At 66.8% G+C, this 21,070-nt stretch overlaps 4 protein-coding genes across 4 annotated transcripts; 1 reads left to right on the top strand and 3 right to left on the bottom strand.

The window, feature by feature from the left end:
* Positions 1–133: 133 nt before the first annotated feature.
* CHLRE_03g206351v5 (uncharacterized protein) lies at positions 134–13,009 on the bottom strand. Its single transcript, XM_043061509.1, has 5 exons — positions 9,919–13,009; positions 5,534–9,517; positions 4,110–5,372; positions 3,678–3,946; positions 134–3,497 (listed from the first exon to the last, which is right to left on the bottom strand). Exons 1-5 carry the CDS (start codon positions 12,787–12,789, stop codon positions 2,228–2,230), a joined length of 9,657 nt encoding a protein of 3,218 aa, XP_042926463.1. The 5' UTR covers positions 12,790–13,009; the 3' UTR covers positions 134–2,227.
* Positions 13,010–13,057: 48 nt separating this feature from the next.
* Positions 13,058–18,729, bottom strand: CHLRE_03g206350v5 (uncharacterized protein). Its single transcript, XM_043061508.1, has 4 exons — positions 18,560–18,729; positions 16,244–18,273; positions 14,996–16,091; positions 13,058–14,723 (listed from the first exon to the last, which is right to left on the bottom strand). The coding sequence occupies exons 1-4, from the start codon at positions 18,641–18,643 to the stop codon at positions 14,184–14,186; spliced, it is 3,750 nt and encodes a 1,249-aa protein (XP_042926462.1). The 5' UTR covers positions 18,644–18,729; the 3' UTR covers positions 13,058–14,183.
* A 111-nt stretch (positions 18,730–18,840) lies between these two features.
* CHLRE_03g206452v5 (uncharacterized protein) lies at positions 18,841–20,215 on the top strand. Its single transcript, XM_043061512.1, has 2 exons — positions 18,841–19,179; positions 19,542–20,215. The coding sequence occupies exon 2, from the start codon at positions 19,700–19,702 to the stop codon at positions 19,919–19,921; it is 222 nt and encodes a 73-aa protein (XP_042926461.1). The 5' UTR covers positions 18,841–19,179; positions 19,542–19,699; the 3' UTR covers positions 19,922–20,215.
* Positions 20,216–20,220: 5 nt separating this feature from the next.
* On the bottom strand, positions 20,221–20,989 carry CHLRE_03g206450v5 (uncharacterized protein). Its single transcript, XM_043061511.1, has 3 exons — positions 20,837–20,989; positions 20,700–20,748; positions 20,221–20,570 (listed from the first exon to the last, which is right to left on the bottom strand). Exons 1-3 carry the CDS (start codon positions 20,938–20,940, stop codon positions 20,529–20,531), a joined length of 195 nt encoding a protein of 64 aa, XP_042926460.1. The 5' UTR covers positions 20,941–20,989; the 3' UTR covers positions 20,221–20,528.
* Between the last annotated feature and the right edge of the window lie 81 nt (positions 20,990–21,070).

The following is a 21,070-nucleotide window of genomic DNA, read 5'->3' as shown; positions in this document are numbered from 1 at the left end:
CTTCCCTGTCTGCAGCCTTAACTTTACAGCTGCGTGGATGTGCGCAGTGGGTCGCCGTAACCGGCGGGTTCTAGTGGCGGGCAGAAGGCAGCAACCGTACTCAACAATCTGACCGAGTCAGGCACCGTTCGTATGGATGCGGATGTTACAGAGGGGACAGTCCCAGCTCCCGAAGACGCCGAGCCATCACATGCTATCAGGGCCCAACCCCGACTTTACTGGTTCGTATGGAGCAAGACATGTTTTGGTGGATGTGCGTGCACGCAAAGCTAAGCAAGCCTAACTCCCTAGGGTACCAGCTGCCTGCTGCTCGCCAGCATCACACCCCCAACCTGGCCCCCAACCCGTCAACTTGAACTCGAGTTCCAATTGATCGCGAGGCTACCTTGACTGGCTTGCTATTCGACGTGGCCCAGGGTTCCCCTGACGTGGCCTTCGCCATACATCCTGGCAATGCATGTAGCCTGCGTGCTGTCAAAGAAATCAATGCTTGCATCCTTACTGAGCTCCCTGCTACCGGGTACGGCATGCCAACCATATTTGCCGCTGCTGTAAATGTCTTATCCTACATGCATACCGTACTGCACTGCCGCAGTAGGCCGACGGCGCTGCAGGCGGCACGCCCCTGGGGTCCAGAGCAGGGTGTTCGTTCTCCACGTCACTGGCTCGTGAACTGCGTCAGCAGGTCCCTCTTGTAACCAATGCAATCTGCCGCAATGCACGGCGGCCCTTCCACGCGCGCCTATCGCCGCAACGCAAGTGCGACAGTCCCGCCAGCCAGCAATGCCGCTTGCAGGCGGGCAGGCTTGCACTAAACATCCAACTTCATCAGCATAGTAACGTACCCAGCTACTAGCCTGTAAGGCTAATAAGTCAAGGCTCCTTGCATGCGTACGTTATTCTGGGGCGGCTGCATCCCACCACATCCTGCCGCAAGAAGCACTTCAAACCTCCACCATGCCAGCGCCGCTCACTCCTTATTACCGTATGCACTACCCTACTATTCATCTCATGTACCGTATGTTGAACGTGCACAGCGCGCGCAGCGTTCGTTGGCGCCGTCGGGCCGCCCGCATCCTCGCACGTGATGCCGCCCACACTCGCGGGTGCCGACCCCAAACCTAAACTCTGACCCTGCACTCTGACCCTGATGGATCATAGTTCTGACCTACATCTGCACTTTGGGCCAACGCAAATGGACAAGCTACCCGAATACACCCAAACGCGTGACGATTACTGGTATGTCGGGAGGCCGACGAAAACAAAGCCCACAGGTTCAGAGTCGGGTTCAGAGTCAGGTTCAGAGTCAGGTTCACGTTCAGAGTCAGAACCTGACGTGGATGCGTCCGTTGATGTGCTCACACATCATGACGCACAAGTTGCCCGCCTACACCTCCAGCTCAACCAGCCCCACTGCCACCACCACTGGCTCCAGATGTAACCGCTCCCTTCATCAGCAACATCCAGCCACCTCAGGGACTCACATAATTGTGAACTCTTCTGATCCGCAGGATCTCGTCCAGGAGTTGATCAAACGCAGCTGCACTACAGCCTACCTCACTGGGCTGGGGCGCTGGGCTACACATGTATTGCCGATTTGGGTAACGCGCCGTCGTGTCGGAGCGGGCTATGTCTTGCCAAACTGATTGTGTTCCGTTTCGATTGTGTGCAAACACATCTCAGCCACCACATTCCATCCCCAATCTTCAGGCATCATATATCACTTCTGGTGATTCCTCCCAGCCTCATCCAATATGGCGGCCATCCATGGATCGGCGCCGGAACCAAACCCGACACGCTTGGGCTGCCTGTCCAATGGCCCCGGCCAGTGCACCTCTCCACCACCATCATTGTAATGATCCATAAACACCCTTTCTCGTGATCCTTTCTCCACACGCCCACTGACGCCACACAAGTTGTGGTCACTGCCCCTTGTCAGTGCGCATCATTTGGCCGTCGACGCACTTGCATCGATTCATAGGTACCCCGTCCCCATGAATGCATGCCAGACCTCCCCGTTTCGGACAGGCAGCATCATACATGCGTGCTCCCATAGCCGTTCAAAGGCAATCCCCGAACATGAACGCCTAGCTACCTGGCTGCCACGGACACGCGTACCTGCGTACGTACGGACGCGTGGTACATCGTTCGTACCTCCGCCATTCCAATGCCTAGTATGAAAACCAGTGATACTTGTTTTCTTTGCTTTGCGGGCCGAGTGGCGGGATCAGCAATCCTCAAGAAACACGTGGCGACAGCATCCCCCAGACAGCACACCTCCACCGCCGCCACCGCCAGCAGCCTCGCCTCCGCTGCGGCGGCCACTGTCTCCACTGCTATTTCCGCCGCCACTGCCAACACCATCCGGCTGTAGGAAGAAGCAAGGCACCGGCGGCGTCACGTCGTTCAACGACGCCGTGGCGCGCGGCGCCGGCAGCGAGGGCGCCCACTCGACAGCAGCTGTGGCACACGCGTGCGCCGCGCGCACATCCAGCGCCGCCGCAGCGGCCGTCGCCGCCACCACCTCTGCAAGCAGGCTGCCGGTAACAGCCGCCACCGATAGAGACTTGGGGTGCTGCGGCGCCAGCAGCAGCGCTGCCAGCGGCGGCGGCATGGCAGCGGGAGGTTGCTGCTGTAGTTGCGGCAGCGGCGGCGCTTGTGCAAAGCCAGCAGCGGACGCTGCTGCTGCTGCTTCTGTAGTTATGACCGGTCCACCAGGCAGCTGCGTTAGCTGGTCATGGCCATGGCTATTGCGGCGGCTGGCGGGCACGACGGCGGCGGCGGCGGCCTGGCCGGCTGCCGCCACTGCCGCAGACACCATGCCGCGCACCAACGCCGCCAGCGCGTCACAGCCCTGGGCGTCTGCAAACGCCACCAGATCCGCCGCCACCTCCACCGCCTCCCGGAATACCTGCACCTCCTCCTCCTCCTTCCCCACCTCCACCTCCACCTGCTCGTGCCGCTGCAGTGGCTCCCACTCCGGCTCCCGCACCCGCTGCGGCTGCTGCTGCTGCCAGTGACTCATGACTGCGGACACGAAGTCCAGGTCTGACAGCAGCGGCTGCACGTGGCCCTGCCATGCGCGGCACCGCGCGGCGGCGCTACCGGCGGCACTTCTGCTGCTGGCTGCGGCGCCGTCAGCGTCGGAACCGGCAGCAGCGGCGTCCGCGGCTGCGCCGCACGCAGCCGCTGCATCGGCTGCCAGCAGGCACTGGGTGGAGCGCTGCTGCAGCCCCGCCAGCTCAGCCGCCAGCTGACCGGAGGAGGAGGAGATGGCGTCGGCGGCGTTCGCCGCAGCAGCAGCGGGAGCGAGCCACAGGGTGGCGCGGCCCAGCAGCAACCCGGCCTCGCACGCCGTCGCGGCAGCGGCCGCACTAAAGCCATCGCTGCCAGCAGCGGAATGGCCTGGTGCGGTGGCGCCAGAAGCAGTGAGCGCAAAGACTTGCATGGCACCGCCGGCGGCGCAAGAAGCGGTAGCTGAGGCAGGCACGTGCAGCCTGCAGTCATGTACGGTATGGCTGTACACGTCAGCAGGTCGTGGCAGGTGGGCGGTTCCATGACCATCATGATTGCGGGAACGTGATTGCGGGCTTGATATGCATTGTAAAAGTTGACTCAGATGCCCGAGCCCAACGCCACTAACGCCTGACATCAGGACCGCTCCCACCCGAACCCACCTGGCGCATCCATCGCTCATCGCCACCTCCACCTCTTCGTCCGCCACCACCACCACCGCCGCCGCCTCCCGCTGTTGCAAATTAGCTATCGCCGCCGCAGAGGGCGTGGCAAGTACATCCGGCGCGTTGGCGGTCGCCACCACGCGTACACGGACGGTACTGCCGGCGCCGCCGGCGCCATAGCCGCCGCCGCTGCCGTCACTGCCGGCACGGTCAGGCACCACCGCCTCCACCAGCGGCGCCAATGCCTCCATGCCCAGTTGCAGTACCTGGTCAAACATTTGCATGTGATGTCAGGAAATAGGGTCAGCAGAGCGACACAAGTGCAACTACGAGCAGGATCACAAGGCACGTCGGAAGCTGTTGTGGCGCAGGGAGCACACATGTACCGTATGCTTACCCGGCAGCCCCGGCACCCTAAACCCAACCCACCAGATCTGCAGGCTCGCCAGCAGCCCAGCACGCCGGCTCCACCCACGCGAAGCCACAACCATCTGGCGCGTCGGTCTGCCACTGCTGCTGCTCGTACAGCGCGTGTGGAATGTGCGGCAGGGCCTCAGGCAACACGACCGCCGGGCCGACTGCTGCAGTTGTTTCGTGGCCGCCGCCGACGGCTCCTGCCGCCGCCGTAGACACGGCCGCCGCCTCCGAGCACCAGGACAGCAGCGAAGGGGAGGAGGAAGCGGTGGACGGCTGTGCTACAAGCGGCGGTTGGAGCGGCTGTAGCTGGTGCGGTGGCTGTAGCCGGTGCACGCTCACTCGACCTAGACTGCAGTCGTGCACCACCAGCTTGGTAAGTGTGGAGTATGCAGCTGCTGCCTCCGCCGCATCCACGTCACTCGTACCGTCGGCCGCGCCCGCGACCCCGGCCACACCAGCGCCAGCGCCGGCCGCAAACGCGGCAAAAGCAGGCGTGTCACTGCTGCTACTGCTGATCGCGGCCGTTGAGAGTGCTGCCTTCAGTGAGGCCAAAAGCCCGCTAGCTAGCTCCTCCTCGTCAGCATCCTGCTGCTGCTGCGGGCGATCGTCGCCGGAGTCATTCTGACTGACGGGCACAGTACGGCCCCCACCAGCCGCCGCCGCGGGTGCTGCCGGCGCTGCCGGTGCTGTCCTCGCAGTCGGTGGCGATGGCATGACGTGGCGCCGCCAGGCCAGCACCTGCAGACAGCCCGGCAGCACCAGCACTGAGGCCGCGACCGGGCCGGTGGCGAGGTGCGCGGACGCCAGCACCACACCACGGCCGCCACTGCTGCTAATGCTGCCACCTTCGCCGCTGTCTGCGTTGTGTCGTGGCTGCTGCATACCCCTCAGAGCAGCCACAGCCACCGGCTGCCGGCTGCTAATGGGAGGGGCCGTTCTTGTGCCGGACTGCAGATGCGGCGGCATCACTGGATCAGCCGCTGCCGCCGCCGCCACCGCCGCCGCCGCCATTGCCCTGCTGCTGGTCATCCGCCGGTTCAAAACCAGCCGAGCGCTGTGCTGAGGGCTGCTGGAGCGGCCCGCAGCCGTCACTGCTGGCGGAGGGGTGGCAGGGCTTGTGGGGCCGTCAGCAGCGGCAGTGGCGGCGGGAGCAGGTGCCTCGCGGAGCGCCGTAGGTGGCGGGTGGCGGTGCAGGTGGGGCTGCACTAGGGCTCGCAGCGCGGCGGCGGCGAGGCGAGGCGCGGCGGCGCGGGCGCCGGCCGAGTGATCGTGCACCTGCGGAGCAGTCGTTGTCGAAATGTCTTATACGTCAATGTCTTCCAACCATAAGTTTGTCCGTTATGCTTCAGCACAACCAGCAGTGGCGGTGGCTCTAAAGGCATGCACAACGTACAAAACCAATATCTGACACAAAGATCCATGTAGATCGAACGCACCTTGACACTGAAGTAGCGGGTGCGGGTGTGCGACCGGTACAGCACTGATGGCGGCGGTGCGGGCTGTGCTGTCGCCACCGCCACTGATGACTGCACAGCTGCAGCACCGGATCCGGGCGCAGCAGCCACCTCTGAGCCGTCAGCGTGCGGCGGCTGCGCCGCCGCCGCTGGTGGTGATGGGTAGTGCTGCACATGCGGCTGCGGGCGTAGCACGGCAGTCAGGTGCGGGATCAGTCGGCTGTGCCGCCTGTGCGGCCACGTCACAGCTGCTGCTGCCGCCACCGACGCGCCACCACCGGTTGTAGCAGCAGACCCGGCGGTTGTTGTGGTGTTGGTGGAGGTGGCAGGCGCAGCAGCAGCCTTGCGAGGCGAGCCCTTGCCTCCTGATGAGGAAGGCACCCGCTCCTTCACGCCTCCGGACCCTGACATGGAAGGCGAGCCAAGCTTGCGGCGGAGCTTGCTGCTGCCGTGGCCCTTGCCCAGGAGTGAGCCGCGGCTGGTGCCGCTAGCGGTGCTGTTTCGGCGGGGCATGCGGCCTTGGGTGGCGGAGGCGTTGCTGGTGGACGCCGCCACGCCCGTGACGCTGCTGCTGGAGCTGCTGGAAGTTGTGCGTTGCAGCCCTAGGTGGCCAGGCAGGCTAATAAGCGACGGCGACAGCGGCAGCGACAGCGACGCAGACCGAGGCGGCGGCGGTACTGCTGCCCCTGCGATGACGGACCTGCTGCTGGGCAGCAGGGGCACCCCCACCGCAGCGCCCGCAGCGGTGCTACTGGCGGCCGCGGCGGAGGGCGACAGGCCGAAGCGGGTCAGGTCGGAGCGGGCGGCGGTGTTGTGGTCGGGCGCGGCGAGCAGCGCCGCTGGCAGCGCGGCAGTGGCTTGCAGGTCCGACAGGCAGAGCTGGTGATCCCCCTCATGCGGGCTGTGGGGGCCGTGGGGGCTGCGCGGAGAGCTGCCTGGACTGCCGGTTCCAGCTGACGTGCCATTGTCCGTGAGCTGCGGCTGACACTGGTGATGGTGCTGATGCTGATGCTGATGCTGCTGGCGCTGTGGGGATGTGGGAGACTGCGGCGGGGCGGGTGGGAGCAGCGGCAAATCCCACGGTAGACGCCGTATCGTCCGCGAATGCCGCTGGTGATGCTGCTGCTCCGACTCCGCCGGAGGTGCATACAGGCAGTAGCCAATGTGTGCGATGATGGATGTGCCAGCGGCCCCGGTGGCGGGTGCGCCGATTGCTGCAGGCGCCGCTGTTGCGGCTGCGGCGGGCGAAGTTCCGGCGGGCGCGCTCGTAGACAGACGCTGCCGCTGGCTCGCCTGACCACCCAAGAAGGAGCCACTGCGGCGGAGGTAGGCGCTTCCACTGCCGCCACCGCCACCGCCGCAGCCACCGCGGTGGCCGCCGTCACTGCCGCTGCCGCTACCGTCACTGATACTGCCACCACCGCCGACGGCTGCGCCGCCGCTCACCAGGCGCCGTGCGCTGCCGTTGTTGCTGCTGGCCTGCAGCCGCGCAGCGGCCGCTGCTGCTGCTGCCAGTGCCGGGAGCGGCCGGCTGCCGCGTGGCGTTCTGCCACCGCCGTGGCCACTGGGGGCAACAGGCGGCAGCGGCGGCAAAACCTCAGATGAGCGGCGGGAAGGGCTCCGCGGCGGCAGCGCTGCCGGGGGCGGAGACGTGAAGCAGGTGTTCGCGGCACCGTCGCCTGTGGCACTCACGGAGACAACTGACGCAGCGGCGGGTGAAGATGCCCGGCGGAAGGGCAGCGGCGACGGGTGCGGCGCGGCGGAGGGGCGCTGCTGCGACGGTGGCGGCGGGCGCAACGGCGAGGGTGACCGTAGCACCGAGCGGGCTACAGCCTCGGTGGGCGAGGCTGTGCGGCTGGGCGCGAGTTGCAGCAGCTCCACGTCAGAATCCGACTCGGCGGCGGGGCTGTAGTTCCGGCGGCGGGGCGTGCTACTGCCGCCTCCAGGCTCGGCTACAGCAGCAGCAGCCGGAGCAGCGGCAGCAGCGCCGCCGCCCAGGATGCCGCTGAAGGCCATGTGGCCGCCGTGCGGACCAGCAGCTGCAGCAGTGGCAGTGGCAGCGGCATGCGGGGCGTGGAGTGCCTGTTGAACCTCATTGGGTGGAAACAGCTGTCGTGCCACACGTGAGGGTGAGCCGCTGCTGCCCCCGAAGCCGGAGCGGCTGAGTCCGCCGCCGCCGCCGCCGCCGCCGCCGCCGCCGCCGCCACCGCCACTGACGACCACGCTACTGCCGCCTGTGTAGTAGGTGCCGTCGTTGCTGTGGCGCTGGCCGCTGCCGGCACTGCTGCTGCCGCGGTCGCCGGAGTGGCGGCGCGAGCCAGCTGCTGATGCTGGTGTGCGCCGGTGGTAGCGGCCGACGCTGCTACCGCGGCGCGGCGGCAGGCCTGGAAACTCAGCCAGTGACGGCGCGCGGCGCGGCAGCGTCGGCGGCGTGGGCAGCGGCAGGTAGGGCGGCGGTGACTCGCAACCATCAGCCGCTGTGCCGCCGTACATGCCAGCTGCCTCGGCGTAGCCACTGACACCCATGCCACCAGCATAGCAGAGGCCGAGTGGCAGTGGCGGGGGCGCCGCCGCCACCATTGGATCCGGCAGCGGCGGTAGCACGTGATCCACCTCTGGGTCCAGGATCATGGATCCGCCTGCCAGGCTTCCGAGACCGCCCACGTCAGCAGCTGACAGGAACACGTCAGCAAGCTGCTGACTGAAGGCGTCGGCGTTTGTGGTGCAGCTGCGCAGCACCGGCGCTGGCGGCGGCACCGGCAGGTCCAGGGGCCCGCCGCCGCCGCCGCCACCATCGTCATCAGCATTGCCGTCGCCGCCGGCGCCAAATGTATTGCCGTCATAGTCGGCGTCGGCAGCAATGGCATCCGCGACCGCGTATGGGTCCAGGCCACAGGCGGAGGCGACGGAATAGAAGGGCGCGCAGTACGGGTCTGCAGCCAGGGTAGCTGCGGCGGCGGCGGCGGCCGCCGCGGCAGTTGCGTTGTGCGGCAGCGTGTCGACAGTGCCTGCTGGGTGACCACCTGCTCCACGCGCGCCCGCGTACGGGCTTCCGCCGGCAACGGCGCTGCCGGAGTAATAGAATCCCGGCGGCAGCGTCGGCGCTGCATGACTGGACCAGGGGCTGACGAAGTCATCGGAACAGCTGCCAGCGGCGGTGCCCGTTGGCGGCGGTGGCGGGCTGCCGCCGTGAACATCCTCAATCGCTTGAGCGCCGCCATCGTCGTCGTCGTCGTCGTCGGCGGCGGCGGCGGCGGCGGCGGCGGCGGCGGCGGCAGCGGCGGCGGCGGCGGCGCCTACGGCGGCGGCGGAGTTGCAAGCGGCGCCACCTGCCGCGCTGCTGGCGCCGCCGTTGTTGCGGCCGCTGCTGCCGCCACGGGCGCCACTGCCGCCGCCGTGCCCAGCCGCCATGGCGCCCGCGGTTGTGAAGACGTCACCGAACGCGCTCCATCCGCGGCAGGGCAGCTCCTGCTCCTGCTGCTGCTCCTGCTGCTGAAAGTGACGGTGCGGGTCATCCTGCAGCGTCATGCTACCCGGATGAGCCGCATGACCATGACCATGACCATGACCACGGCCGCGCTCGCCGCCCGACGCAGCAGCCGGCGACGCAGCTGACGGCATGACAGTTGAGGCGTCTGTGGCGTAGGCACCACTGCAGCCCGCCCATGCGCCTTGGGTGCTGAAGACGGAGGACAGGTCGTCGTGGCTGCTCAGCAGCTCCTGAGCCTGATCAGGCGCCTGGTGGGACGGGCCGTCGTACTGCTGCTCTGGCTGGGGCTCCTGAACAGGCTCCGCCGGCTGTAGCAGCTCGGCGGTGTCCAAGGCAGCAGGCGCGCCGGAGGAGGTGGAGGCGGGGAGCAGAGGGTGCGGCGGGGAGGCGGGGGCGCCGGGGCACCAGGGGCTGCTGCGGTAGGGCGCGGTGATGGCGGAGGGGCTAGGTGACAGCTCCGCCCCTGACAGCTCCGCCTGCAACAGCGCGGCGGGACCGGGCGAGGTGCAGGTCAGGCATGGGTGCGCCGCAGATCGTGGTGTGCATACGGTGTGGTGTGGTGGAAGGCGAATAGGGCAGTGGGCGCTGCAGGACCTAGTCGTGTCCCGCCCCGCGAACGGTCACACATTGCCGATCACCGATTACCGATGCTGCGCGCATGAGATTCCCTCCATCGCCAAAAGCTCGCTCAGCGTGCCGTACACACGGCTCGACGCAAGGACGGGCAGCAGGCCCCCTAGCACTTCAGTCCCCGTGACACGCCCGTGGTCTCCCGGGTGTCAGTAAACTGTAAAGTGTCTTCCCCTGCCGGCCACAAATCCCCCCCCCAAAACACACACACATACTCACACATCCGCCCCATCCATCATCCACTCACCCCAGTGACGGCGCTGGCGCTGTCCTCCACTTCCTCGGGTATGGTGGCCGGGATGGCGCTCCGCTGGCGGCCCGGCAGCAGCGCCACACCGCAACCCCGCAGACCACACAGCAGGCCGCCACCCCCACCTCCACCATGGGTGCCACCGCCGCCGTGGTTGCCGCTGCTGCCGCTGCCGCTGACGTGGCCCCCGCCGGCGGCCAGGGCACCCCCCGAGCCTGACCGCGCCGGCAGCAGCCGCACGCCCTCCAGCGGCTGAAGCGGCTGTGTGGGCGAGGGCGCCAGAAGCGGCAGCGCGGTGCCGGTGCCGCCGGCCGCCTCCGGCGCCGGCACCACCGCCGCTTGGAAGAGCGCGCGGCGAGGCGTGGGACCGGCAGGCCGCGACATCGGTGCCGCCGCCACACACCTAGCAGACCCTGAGCCCGGCATGGGCAGTCCCAGGGGCAGAGCCGCGCCGCCGCCGGCTGAAGACAGCGCTCGCGGCATGGCGAAGGCAGCCGCTCCCGCTCCCGCCGGTGTTGACGTCAGTGACGGCAGCGCCAGTGCGCCGCCGCCGCCAGTGCTACTGCCGGCGCCGCCGAAGTTTATGGGGCCGCTACTGCCCAGGCGCTGTAGCAGCCGCGCCTGGCGCACCCGCTGCAACTGCTGCTGCCGCAGTTGGGCTACTTGGTACTCGGAACGGCTCAGCGTCAGGTGCGGCAGCGGGTGCAGTCGGGCCGGCGGCGGCTGCGACTGCGGCACGTGCTGCGGGATGCGCGCGCTCATGCCGCGCGGGGTGCTGGCGGGCGGGTGGGAGGCGGCGCCGCCGCCACCGGGCGTGGGGCTGCCGTAGCAACGGCTGGATGCGAGACCCAGGACCGCGGTGCTGGCGCCTACTGGCGGCAGGAAGGAGAAGGCACGGCGGCCGTCCTCAGAGGCCGCGCGGAAGACGAAACGGCCATTCGCGGATGGAGCGGGGTGCTGCTGGTGCGGTTGCGGCTGTAACTGCTGCTCCGCTGATGGTCGTTCCGGTCCGATGGACGGCTGCTGCAGTTGCAGCGGCGAGGGCTGCGCACGAGTGGGCGACTCGGTCCACCACGGGTCAGGCAGCGGCGAGCGCTGCGGGGAGGGGGCTGACCGGCTGTCATCGCCGCTCGAGTCGTTGCCGGTGGCCACACCTGCGTTGTCGCCAGCGCCAGTGGCCGCAGAGAGGAAACCTGCAGTCCCGGGGGCCGGCGAGTCGTCGGCTCCGCTGCCGAACGCAACCAGGCGTTGGGGCTCCTGCTGCAGCGGCGTGTGCGTGTGCGTTTGCGCTTGCGCCTCAGCTCCCACCGCCGCCGCTGCCGCCGCCGCCACCGCCGCCGCCACCACCGCCGCCGCCACGCCACCTTCCCGCCCGCCCGCAACACCGCTACTGCCAGAGGGCGACGCTGGGGCGGCGGGTTGTGGAGCCCTGTCTGGAGAGGGAGGGTCCAGAAGGCGGAGGGTGCGGAAAACGGCGGCGCCGCCCTCGCTCACCATGCGAGGCGGCAGTAGCAGATGAGGCGGCGGCGCGCCAGCGCTGCTGCTACTGCCGGCCGTGGTGCTGATGCTGGTCGCGTTGCTTAGGCTGTTGATGGTGCTGAGGGTGCTGATGACGGCACTGGTCAGGCTGCGGCGCCGCCGCGGAGGGCGGTGAGCCGCAGCGAAGGCGGCGGGGGTGGCGGAGGCGGCGGGAGTGGCGCAGGTGGCTGGGGTGGCGGCGGGGTCCCTGCCAGTGGTCATTGGTGGTGGATGCCAACCGACGGTGGCTGAGGAGTTCGTGGCCGCAAGGGAGGCTGCAGAGGAGGAGGCGATGTGGGTCGCGGGGCCTGGAGCCATAACAGGCATACCCGGCGCCCTGCTGGTCGGGGAGGAGGCAGCAGGGGCCAGGGCGGCGGCCGGGGCGGCGGCGGGCGGCGGCAGGGGCAGCTGCTGCGGCGCCGTCGCCTCCACGGGCTGCAGGGTGCTGGCGGCGGCGGTGGGTGCAGGGGATGCAGTGGTGGCGATGCCGTCGAGTGCCGCCGCCGCGGCAGCCGATGGGGCAGCGTCAGCAGCGGCGACTGCGGTTGCTGGGGCGAGGGCGTGCGCGGTGGGCAGAGTTGGCGATGCGGGGGCTCCGGGCACGCCAGATGCTGGAGTCATTGACGGCGGTGGTGACGGCTGCCGCTCCTGTGCCTCCAGCGGCCGCTGCACAAGTCGCTGCTGCTGCCGCGCCGCCACCCGCCGCCGGAGCAACAGCTTCCTCCGTTCAGCGGCGGCGGTGAAACAGGTGGTGGCGACCGGCGTGGCGCCCCCGCCAGCGCTGCTGGTGCCACGCCGCTCACGTAGCAGCAGCACCAGCGCCAGCACTGTCACTGCCGCCAGCATGAGTACTGCCAGAACCGCAATGCTCGCAAGCGCCGCCGCCAGCACCCACAGCGCCTGTTCATTGTTGGAGTGCGTGGTGGGGGCTGCTGCTGCCGCCACGGCGGGTGTGGCATGAGCGGCCGCGGAGAACGCCGCGACCAGGTCCGCTACCGCCGCGCGCAGCCGCAGCTGGTGGTGGTGCTGCTGTTGCTCAGCATGCAGATGCGAATGCGAATGCGGCTGCGGCTGCTTCGAATCGGACGGCGCGGGAGGGTCGGAACCAGCTGGGCTGACCGGGCCGGCGCGGGTGCTCACGGCTGGCGCTGCGAAAGCCTGCAGCGTATGCTCCTCAAAATCAAATCGCTCCTGCTGCTGGCATTGGGGCTGCTGCTGCGCCACAGAGGACGCCGCGGTAGCGCCGACACCAAAAGGCGAAGTGAGGGGCAACACCAACAGCAACGTAAGGCAGGCTGCTGCAGACAGGACGGCGCGCTGCAAGCTGTCGTGATGCGTTGCAGCAACCATTGCGCACTAGCGGCTGCGGCCGGAGCAGCGCACGGGCGCGGAAAGCCCACCCCGCGCCCCGCGCGGGTTTGAATTATGAGCGGGCCTGTAAGAAGATTTTGCGATTTCCCAGCACGCTAGCTCTCTGTAGGGTCTAGAAAGGGACAAAGACTAAGGTCGCGTGCTCATTCGTGGGCGCTGCTGAATCCTGCTGCTCCGCGCAGAGCCTCTTGCGCCCAGCGTTGAATTGCTCTGAAGCTCTTGATTGCTTGCTTGCTAGTCCATGGGTGGGTTGCAGCGTACGAGTCGCATCGTTACGCGTGTTGCAGAGGTTTCCTTTACCTGCTCAAAAGATGACGCGGAGCCATGGGCCCGCATCCTGGGCCCGCATGGCGTTTCCCGCCACAATCCGCCCGCACAACCTTAAGCGCTGTCACTGTCAATTTGTCTGCGCATTGCGGCATGTTTATGCCGCCCTAACCCAGCAGCACGTAAAGCGGGCACGGGCTCGTGGCCGACATGCAGCCTGCGTCATCTTGGGTTACAAGCTCGCGCTCTTGACGCAAACACCCGGAACCGCGCGCTTTGATCACATCCGTTCTCACTTGTCCACAGCGCTACACGGGCGTGCAGCTGAGGACGCAAGTGCCTTTTAGCCCGGCCGCCCTGGCCATGGCCCCGTATCGGAGCTCCATCCTGCTGCCCCCGCGAGCGCCCTGCGTTTTCCCATGTCTCTGCGCTACCTCCCTCCCCGTTGACCCAACAACGACATGACACTCCGAACCACTGCACGCGCACACGCATCATGGCCCCCTTCAGTCTGTCTACGCATGCAAGCAGCTGCCCATTGATGAGAACACGCACACAAATACACAACGCACACGAATGGAGTCCTACCGCAAGTCCCCACCTTTGGTGAGGCCCTCTTTCTTAGGCTACACGTTGAACAACAAACAAAATATGAGCGTTATTCGGTGATGTACATGGGTCTGTGCGGGTGCCCGCTGCCTGGTCAATCTGAAATGAGGTTGCGCTTGGCCCGGCCCCAATCCCATCACCAGCAGCTGGCAAACCCACACAGAATCCCTTTCGAAGGCAAAATCCTAGCTGCGATAATATCTGTTCTGCCTCTTGCCCTGACATCAATTTGCCCTCTTCTCAAGGTTGGCTCAAATAAGCTACTGGCTCTTGGCCCTTCGCCGTCCCAACCACACGCCCCAGCTCACAGGCTTCGCCGCCTCCACGTGACTCCACAGCCCCCGTGTCGCTCCTGGCAGCACGTGCAGTGCGTGGCCCGTCGCATGCCCTGCCTGGCGCTCCGACACTTGCTCCATCCTGCAAGGCCTTAGCTGCCGGGTGGCGGCCGGTGAGGTGCTGCCGCCGTTGCGCTAGGCAGGCGAGCCCCGCCATTGCCATTAGAAGCCAAAGCGCGAAGGGCGCGCGAGCACGGACACAGCAGGGGACGCAGCGTCCTCCGCATGCGGCGCCGCAGGCTCGACAAGCATGCCCGGGTCATCGTCCAGGGCAGCGCCTTCCGCAGCGCCCTGCTGCTGCCCTCCGCCTGTCAAGGCCGCAGGTGCGGACTGTCGTGCATCTGGTCGCGCCGCCCGCCGGGCCGCTGGCTGCGACGGCCGGTCAGCTGCCGCCGCCGTCGCCTGCCACCTCGACGGCGCTGCGCGCAGCCCCGGCGCCGCGGCACTGCTGCTACTTGCTGCCATGCTGTTCCGGCGCGCGCTTGCTGCGGCGCCTGGCGTGGTGCCGCTGGCCCTGGCTCCATGCAGCTCTGCGCCCGTGGCGCCGCCGCCGGCGCCGGCACCGGCGCCCGCACCGGCGCCTGCTCCCGCGGGGCGGAAGGCCATGAGGCGGTATGCCTCCCGCACCTTGTCGCGCACGCGGGTGTCCACGCCGCTGCGCTGTGCCTCCAGCTGTGAGTGGAAGGCGTGCAGCCACGAGTCCTGCAAAGCCGCAGCAGCCAAGGATTAGCCGATGGTTGAGCTAAGGCACCCGCGTCAGCAATTGCTGCGGCTCTTTACGGTATTATCCGTTTGGCGACACAGACAGAATGAGCAGCAGTCAAGTCACGCTCTTGTGTCATCTGCACACGTCCCAACCGTGGGCGCACAGACAGCTCAAGCACCTCCCTTCCTACCCCCTCACAACAGCCATGGCCCGGCGCGCTCCCAAAGCCCCACCGCCGCCCCATCCCCCCAGCACACGCCGCGCGCACCTGCGGCCTGTAGCCCAGCACCGCCAGCGCATACACCGTGAGCGCCATGGACTGCGGCCCAGAGCCCGGCAGCGTCTCCGCCGCGCGGCCTGCCGCCGCCGCCAACCAGGCCTGCTCCGGCGCCGCGCCCATCTGCGCCAGGCTGTAGAGCAGCGTGGACAGCGCCTGCGGCTGTAGCTCGGGCAGTAGCACGCCCGTGGTGTCGTACAGGCGTGACATGAAGGCGGGCGAGGGCCGGTGCTGCAGCCGTGCCAGCGCCCACAGCAGGTTGGACAGCTCCTGCTGCGGGAAGTCGGGCAGGTGCGCCAGGCTGTAGCGCTCCGCCGCCGGCAGTAGCCGCGGGCAGAAGCCGCCGGGCGGTAGCCGCAGCGTTGCCAGCGCCCACAGCGACAGCGATACGTCCACCGGCCTGCAGTGACCACCCGTGCTGCTGCCAGTGCGTGTGCCGGTGCCCGTGCTGCCGCCGTCGTTGTGGTCAGCACCATTGGTTCCGTACGGCGAAGCCTCGGCGCCGGAGGGCGCCGAGGAAGCGGCAGCCCCGGCCCCGGCCTGCTGTTGCTGCTGCGACCGCACGCGCTGCCGCTCCTCCTCAGCGCACCTCGACGCGCACGCCTTGACGGCTTCCCACTCGCTGCCGTCCACGCTGGCCCCCTCCAGCGCGGCTCCCGCGGTCTCCATGTGTCGCACCAGCTGCGCACACAGGTCCGCAAGCAGCGCCGGAGGCGGCGGGCTGCGCAGCCGCGCCAAGCCATACAACACCATCGCCACACCCTTGGGCGCCAGCGACGTCACCACCGGCTGCAGTGCAGCTGCATACGCCGCCGCCCAGTCCGCCCTCAGCCCAGCCATGCCGCATGCCGCCACACACCAGACCAGTTGCGACAGGTCGTGCGCGGCGCCAGCCGCAGCCGCGGCAGAGGAGCCTGTAGCAGAGCCCGCAGGAGAACCGGAGCCGTCTGCGGCATCGGCGTCGGGGAACTCTGGCGGGGAGGCCAGAACGGCTGCGGGCGCAGCTGCCGTGGCTGCGGTGGTGAAGCGCTGGCGCGCGGCAGTCATGAGCGCGATGTAGTAGGGCTTGCCGACTGGGTGCCGTAGCCTGGAACGTGGAATGTAAACAAGGTCAGTCAGGGTCTTGCACACGTGTACCGTACATAAACAGCTGAGTTAGCGTGTTTCCTAGGCCCCGCATTCCTTGCGCCCACTCGGGCCTAAGTGCTGCCCCTTCAGAACACCACACGCTGTACCCACCGCACGAGGGAGTGGAACACGCCGGAGATCTCGCGCAACCCCATCCCGGGCGACGGCAGCAGCGCCGCCGCCAGTCGCGCAAGGCAGTCCACCAGGCCGTGCAGCCGCCGCGCCTCCGACGCACTGCCGGGCCCCGCGCCGTGCTCCACCAGCTGCGCCGTACGCTGCAGCGCCGCCGCCACGTGCTGAGGCGTGTACGGCAGCGCCCCCATGGGCACGTGCCCGCTGGACGCCACGGCGGCGGCCGCCGCCAGCGCATTGAGCCCTGCTGCGCCTTTCCCACTCCCGCTGCCGCTGTCGCTGCCACTGTTGGTGGCGCCCGATCGCGCCCCTGGCGACAGCGCACGGCTGCCGCCGGCGCCCTTGCTGCTTTGCTGGCTGTGTAGCTGCTGGCGCTGGCGCCGCTCGTGCACCTCCGCATGGTCTGCCAGCAGCGGCAGAAGCTGTGACCAGTGCGTGGTGGTCATGATGCGGGACGTGAGGCGCAGGTCCTCAGGCGCGGGCGCACGCGGCCGCAGCGCCAGCTGGCGCACCACCGCCTGCTGACGCAACATGCGGTGCTCCGCGCGCGACGGGTGCCGCGGCTGCCGGGGCCGCGGCACTTCAAGCGGATCACCGTCGCCATTGCTGCTGGTGCTGCTGCGCCGCCCGCGTCGCCGCCGGCCTGGCCGGTCGGCCCCGTCCTCGTCCTCCTCGCCTTCCAAGTCTTCTGCGTCATCCTCAAAGGCAGCGTAGTGCTCGTCACCTTCCGGACGCTGATGCAACGTCGATGGAGAGAGCAGCTCGGCATCCGGGTGCCATGGCGACAGGCCAGCGTTGCCAGGTTTGCGTCCGTTGCCATTGCTCCCCGCTGCAGCGCTGCCACCAGTAACACCAGGTTTGCTGTTGCCGTTGCTGTTCCTGCCACTACCACTGCCAGCGCCGCTCGGCACCCAGCCCGGCTCCTGCGACGCGGCATCCGCCGCTGCGGCGGCCACCCGCTCCGCAAGCTCCAGCGGCACACGGGCCCCAGCGGCCGGCCCCGCGCCAGCATCCACACCTGCACCTGCAGTCGTTAGGGCGGTCGCTGCTGCCGCAGCTGCCGCAGCCGACATTACGTGCGCTGCTGCAGGGACCGGGCCGCGGCCGCCCGTGGAGCCGCGCGTGCTCGGGCTGCTGTAGCGGCTGCTGCCGGCGCTGCTTGTGCTGGCGAGCCCGGAGCTGCGGCTGGCAGCGTCTAGGTACGGCATCAGGTCAGAGCCGCTGCCGCTGTTGCCACTGCTACGTAAGTGATGAGAGTCGGAATACTGTGACCGGACGTTCACCCAGAAGTCTGAGTGCGGCAGCGAGCTTTGGTGCACGCTGCCTGTTGCAGCGGATGAAGACGCGGCACAGCTCGGCAGGCCGGCTAATCCTGCCACGTGACCCTGCACAACAGTTGAATGACTGTGCGCGGCGCCGTTGGCTGCCGCCGTTGACGGGTCGTCAGGCGCGAGCGCCGCGGCGTGTTGCTGCTGGCCGAGCTGCAGCCGCACACCACCGGCGGTGCCATGCCCTTGCCCCGCGTCGCCGCTGATAGTGCCGTTGGCGTTGCAGCTTTTACTGCTGCCGTTGGCTGTTGCCCCACGGCCAAGTTGCGGGTGGAAGTGAGCTGCGTCTGCGCCGTTGCTAGGTCTCCGATGGTGGTGGGGCTGTTGCGCGTGTTGCGCGTGGTGGTGCAGGGCTGCCGACTCCAGCTGTGGCTGCGTGTGGCCGTTGACTTGCCCCCCCGCCGTGAAGCAGACAGTGCTTTGCTCCGCTACCCCGTCGATGGCTGACGGAATAAGTGCGGGCTGCTGGTGGCTAACTGCTACAGTCGCAGCGCCCGACACAGCGATGGGGGCGACCGGGACCAGGCCGCAGACGTGCACGCCATCCACACCAGCACTCTCAAGACCGACAGTCCCTGCCCCCGCTCCATCAGCCAGCTGTGCGCCATGTCGTCGAGGTTGATGTTCTATCACGAGCTCCGCCTGCGAGGGCTGCTGTCGTGTTGCCGCGCGAGTGCCAACCTGCTTGCAAAAGTCGCGAGCAGGGTGAGGAAGACAGGTAAAACAAGATCTTGTCGCGGTTTCGCATTGAAAACAGTCACAACAACATGTTGCGCGACCTGCGCGGCCCCAGCGCCCAGCGCCGCGGACAAAAGGCCCCGTTTGCAGGGGACCCTGGCCGGGGACCCAGGCCGCCCGGCCTCCGATCAACGTGCTTTGCCTTGTCACAATAAAACATAATGCTTTGGTGCAAGTCCTTATGGATCCGGTGCAGCCTGTGTCCAGCCTGAAGCCATGCTCGCCTCACCTGAGTCGCTGAGCGGCTCGGAGCAGCGTTACAGCTGGTGAGTTGTCGCTGCAAGCCCCTTAAACACTGCCCCGAAGCCCACATCGCCCTAGCGTCGCAAACTTGCTATGCAGTCATTCGCACAGGATATACAAACGTAGAATGTTAAGGCAGTTGTCCTTGATATTGTTTTATGCAAACATAACAACAAACAGGGTAGGGAAGCGAGAAGATCTGCGGCATGGGCGAGCCAAAACACAGCTGTAAAAGACTGTCTTACCGTCAGCAGAAAACATGCATACATTATATGGATTCGTTACTTTCAACTATAGCGCTGAAATTAAGAGCGCGACCAGGGGCGCGGGCTTTAAACTGTTGCTCTGCGGAGCGTTCGCTAAAAGCACCGCAGTAAGGCGTATCGCAACACTTGACACAATACCTGTATTTGTGTAATTCATACATAGCTGTAGCTGGTTGAGGTTCGGCTAGGGCCATGCGGAGGAGCGGCTTAGCGCTGCTGCGCGGCGCGGCGTCGCTGGGCAGCTCAAGTGGCGCGTATGCTCCCTCTAGCTTTGTTGTCACCGCGCGTAAGCTGGTACATGCGGAGAGCCCGGCCGTAGTAGCTTTCCCGAGCTGCACAGGTGGGCAGGGGGCGGAGGTGCGCTGGACGGGGCCTTTCGTGTTCGGGGCGCGCTACGTGCTGAGCTGGTAGGCTGCTATTTTAGCGGAAAGGTATACATATCAGGCATGAGTGTCACAAACGGCAATAGTCGTGCAGGCGGTAGGCGTCCGGGCGTGCAACAGGGTGGCCCTTCAGCTGGAGAGCGTGCACGCGCATCGCCAGCGCCCCTTTGCAGCATAGCATGCTGCCACACGCTTAGTGCGCTCCTCACGCAGTTATGCTACACAAATGCGTGCCACGTTTTCCTGATGGACGCCTCCTCACGCTTTTCCCCTTGCCGCCCTCGCCTGCGCCACTCCTGACCTCCTACCGTACTAGCAGGCCTGGCTAGCACCCTCGGTGGACTGCACGCGGCCTCACCGCTGCTGCTGTCCGCCGCGGGCCTACGCCGGTACGCATGACGACCGGGCCTGGATCGTGCTCCGCCCAAGGTGGTGAACATTGAGTACGATCCGGAGCATGTGGACGCGTTCATTGCAATGGCTGATGCCATTGAGGAGGCATTCCCCGGCGTGGTGGTGGAGGGAAACCCCGAGGGTGACGGGCGGCCGGGGTCTTTCGAAATCACGACGGAAGATGGTGTGCACATCTACAGCAAGTTGCAGGCCAAGACGCACCCAGCTGAGGAGGATGTGGTGAACCGCATTGCCAACCGCGCCAAGCTGGGGCCAGCTGCGCCGGCCGAGGACATGTGCGGGTAGCGTGTTGCGGGGATTGTTTGAAGTGGCGTATTGCTGTTAGCGGAGCAAAGTGGCCCGCGCGTGGATTCAGGTTAGGTCGCTGTTGGACCGAAGTGCCCAGGTAACTGAAGCTGACAGGAAGGGTGTTGGGTGCACATAGTGAATAGAACGAAGTATGGTGGCTGATGTTGGCCGTGTTCCTCCAGCAGCTGTACGTGCTGGGATTGGGGCATTGAAGCCTTTTGCGGTGCCTAGCTGTGGGATGACCAGCGGTTGTGTAGCCGTGGCAGGATGGCAGGAACCAGATGATGCGTGTTGTCTGCGCGTATGCCTTACAAGGCTAGCGGCCATGCGGAAAAAGAGTCCTGCCTGCAGCGGATTCACACAACATCTACAACCACAGCACACCGTGTAAGCTCTACCATTCCTACCCAGTTCTTGTCCCCTGCCCCTTGCGTGACCGCGTGCCAAAAAAAAACACACTACGGCACGACCTGACACGCTAAGCCGCTCCTCCCTGCCTCCCCACTAGTGAACACCAGCTCCCTCTACTCGCAAGCCTCCCATACACAGCCAGAGCCCCTCACTTCCGCTCGCTAGCGACTCTCTCTAGCGAACATCGCTCGCCTCAGTGATGACCTCCGCTAGACGTGATAGGGCCGCCGATAGCCTGCGCATGGGCACATCAATGCACAAGGTAAGGATATCGTGAGCCAGGAACGCCGAAGCGACGCGCTGAGTTGCTGTGACCCTCTGCGAGCACGACTCTTCTTAAGCTGAACGGTGTGAGACTGCTCACCGCCTCCTCGGCCTTTTGTCGTTGTGCTGCGTCGTAGGTGGCAAGGTTGCTGCGAAAACAAGGCGAAATGGCCGACGATGGGCACAAGCTTGGAAAAACGAGCGCGGCTCGGCTGCATAATATTCCGAGCAATTTACCGCTCAACGTAGCCGTTCATCCGCGCCTGGACAACGAAGGGGATACCGACGCTCCACCCGACAACAGCGGTCGCAAAGGTCGCGATGTTGCGAATCAGACCCATGGCTGGCTATTCTATGGTACGCGACAAAATTCACGATTCACAGTTACACGTTTGGTGCCTTGGCATGGTCAACCCAGTCGCGGATGGGCGCACCCGGGCTCGGCCTCAAGCCCCTTCCCAATGCCCATCT

The sequence above is a fragment of the Chlamydomonas reinhardtii genome, chromosome 3 (genome assembly GCF_000002595.2).
Source record: "Chlamydomonas reinhardtii strain CC-503 cw92 mt+ chromosome 3, whole genome shotgun sequence".
In the NCBI taxonomy this organism is placed as follows: Eukaryota; Viridiplantae; Chlorophyta; class Chlorophyceae; order Chlamydomonadales; family Chlamydomonadaceae; genus Chlamydomonas; species Chlamydomonas reinhardtii.
The sequence above is the reverse complement of the archived record's forward strand: the minus strand, read 5'-3'. Positions and strand labels throughout refer to the sequence as shown.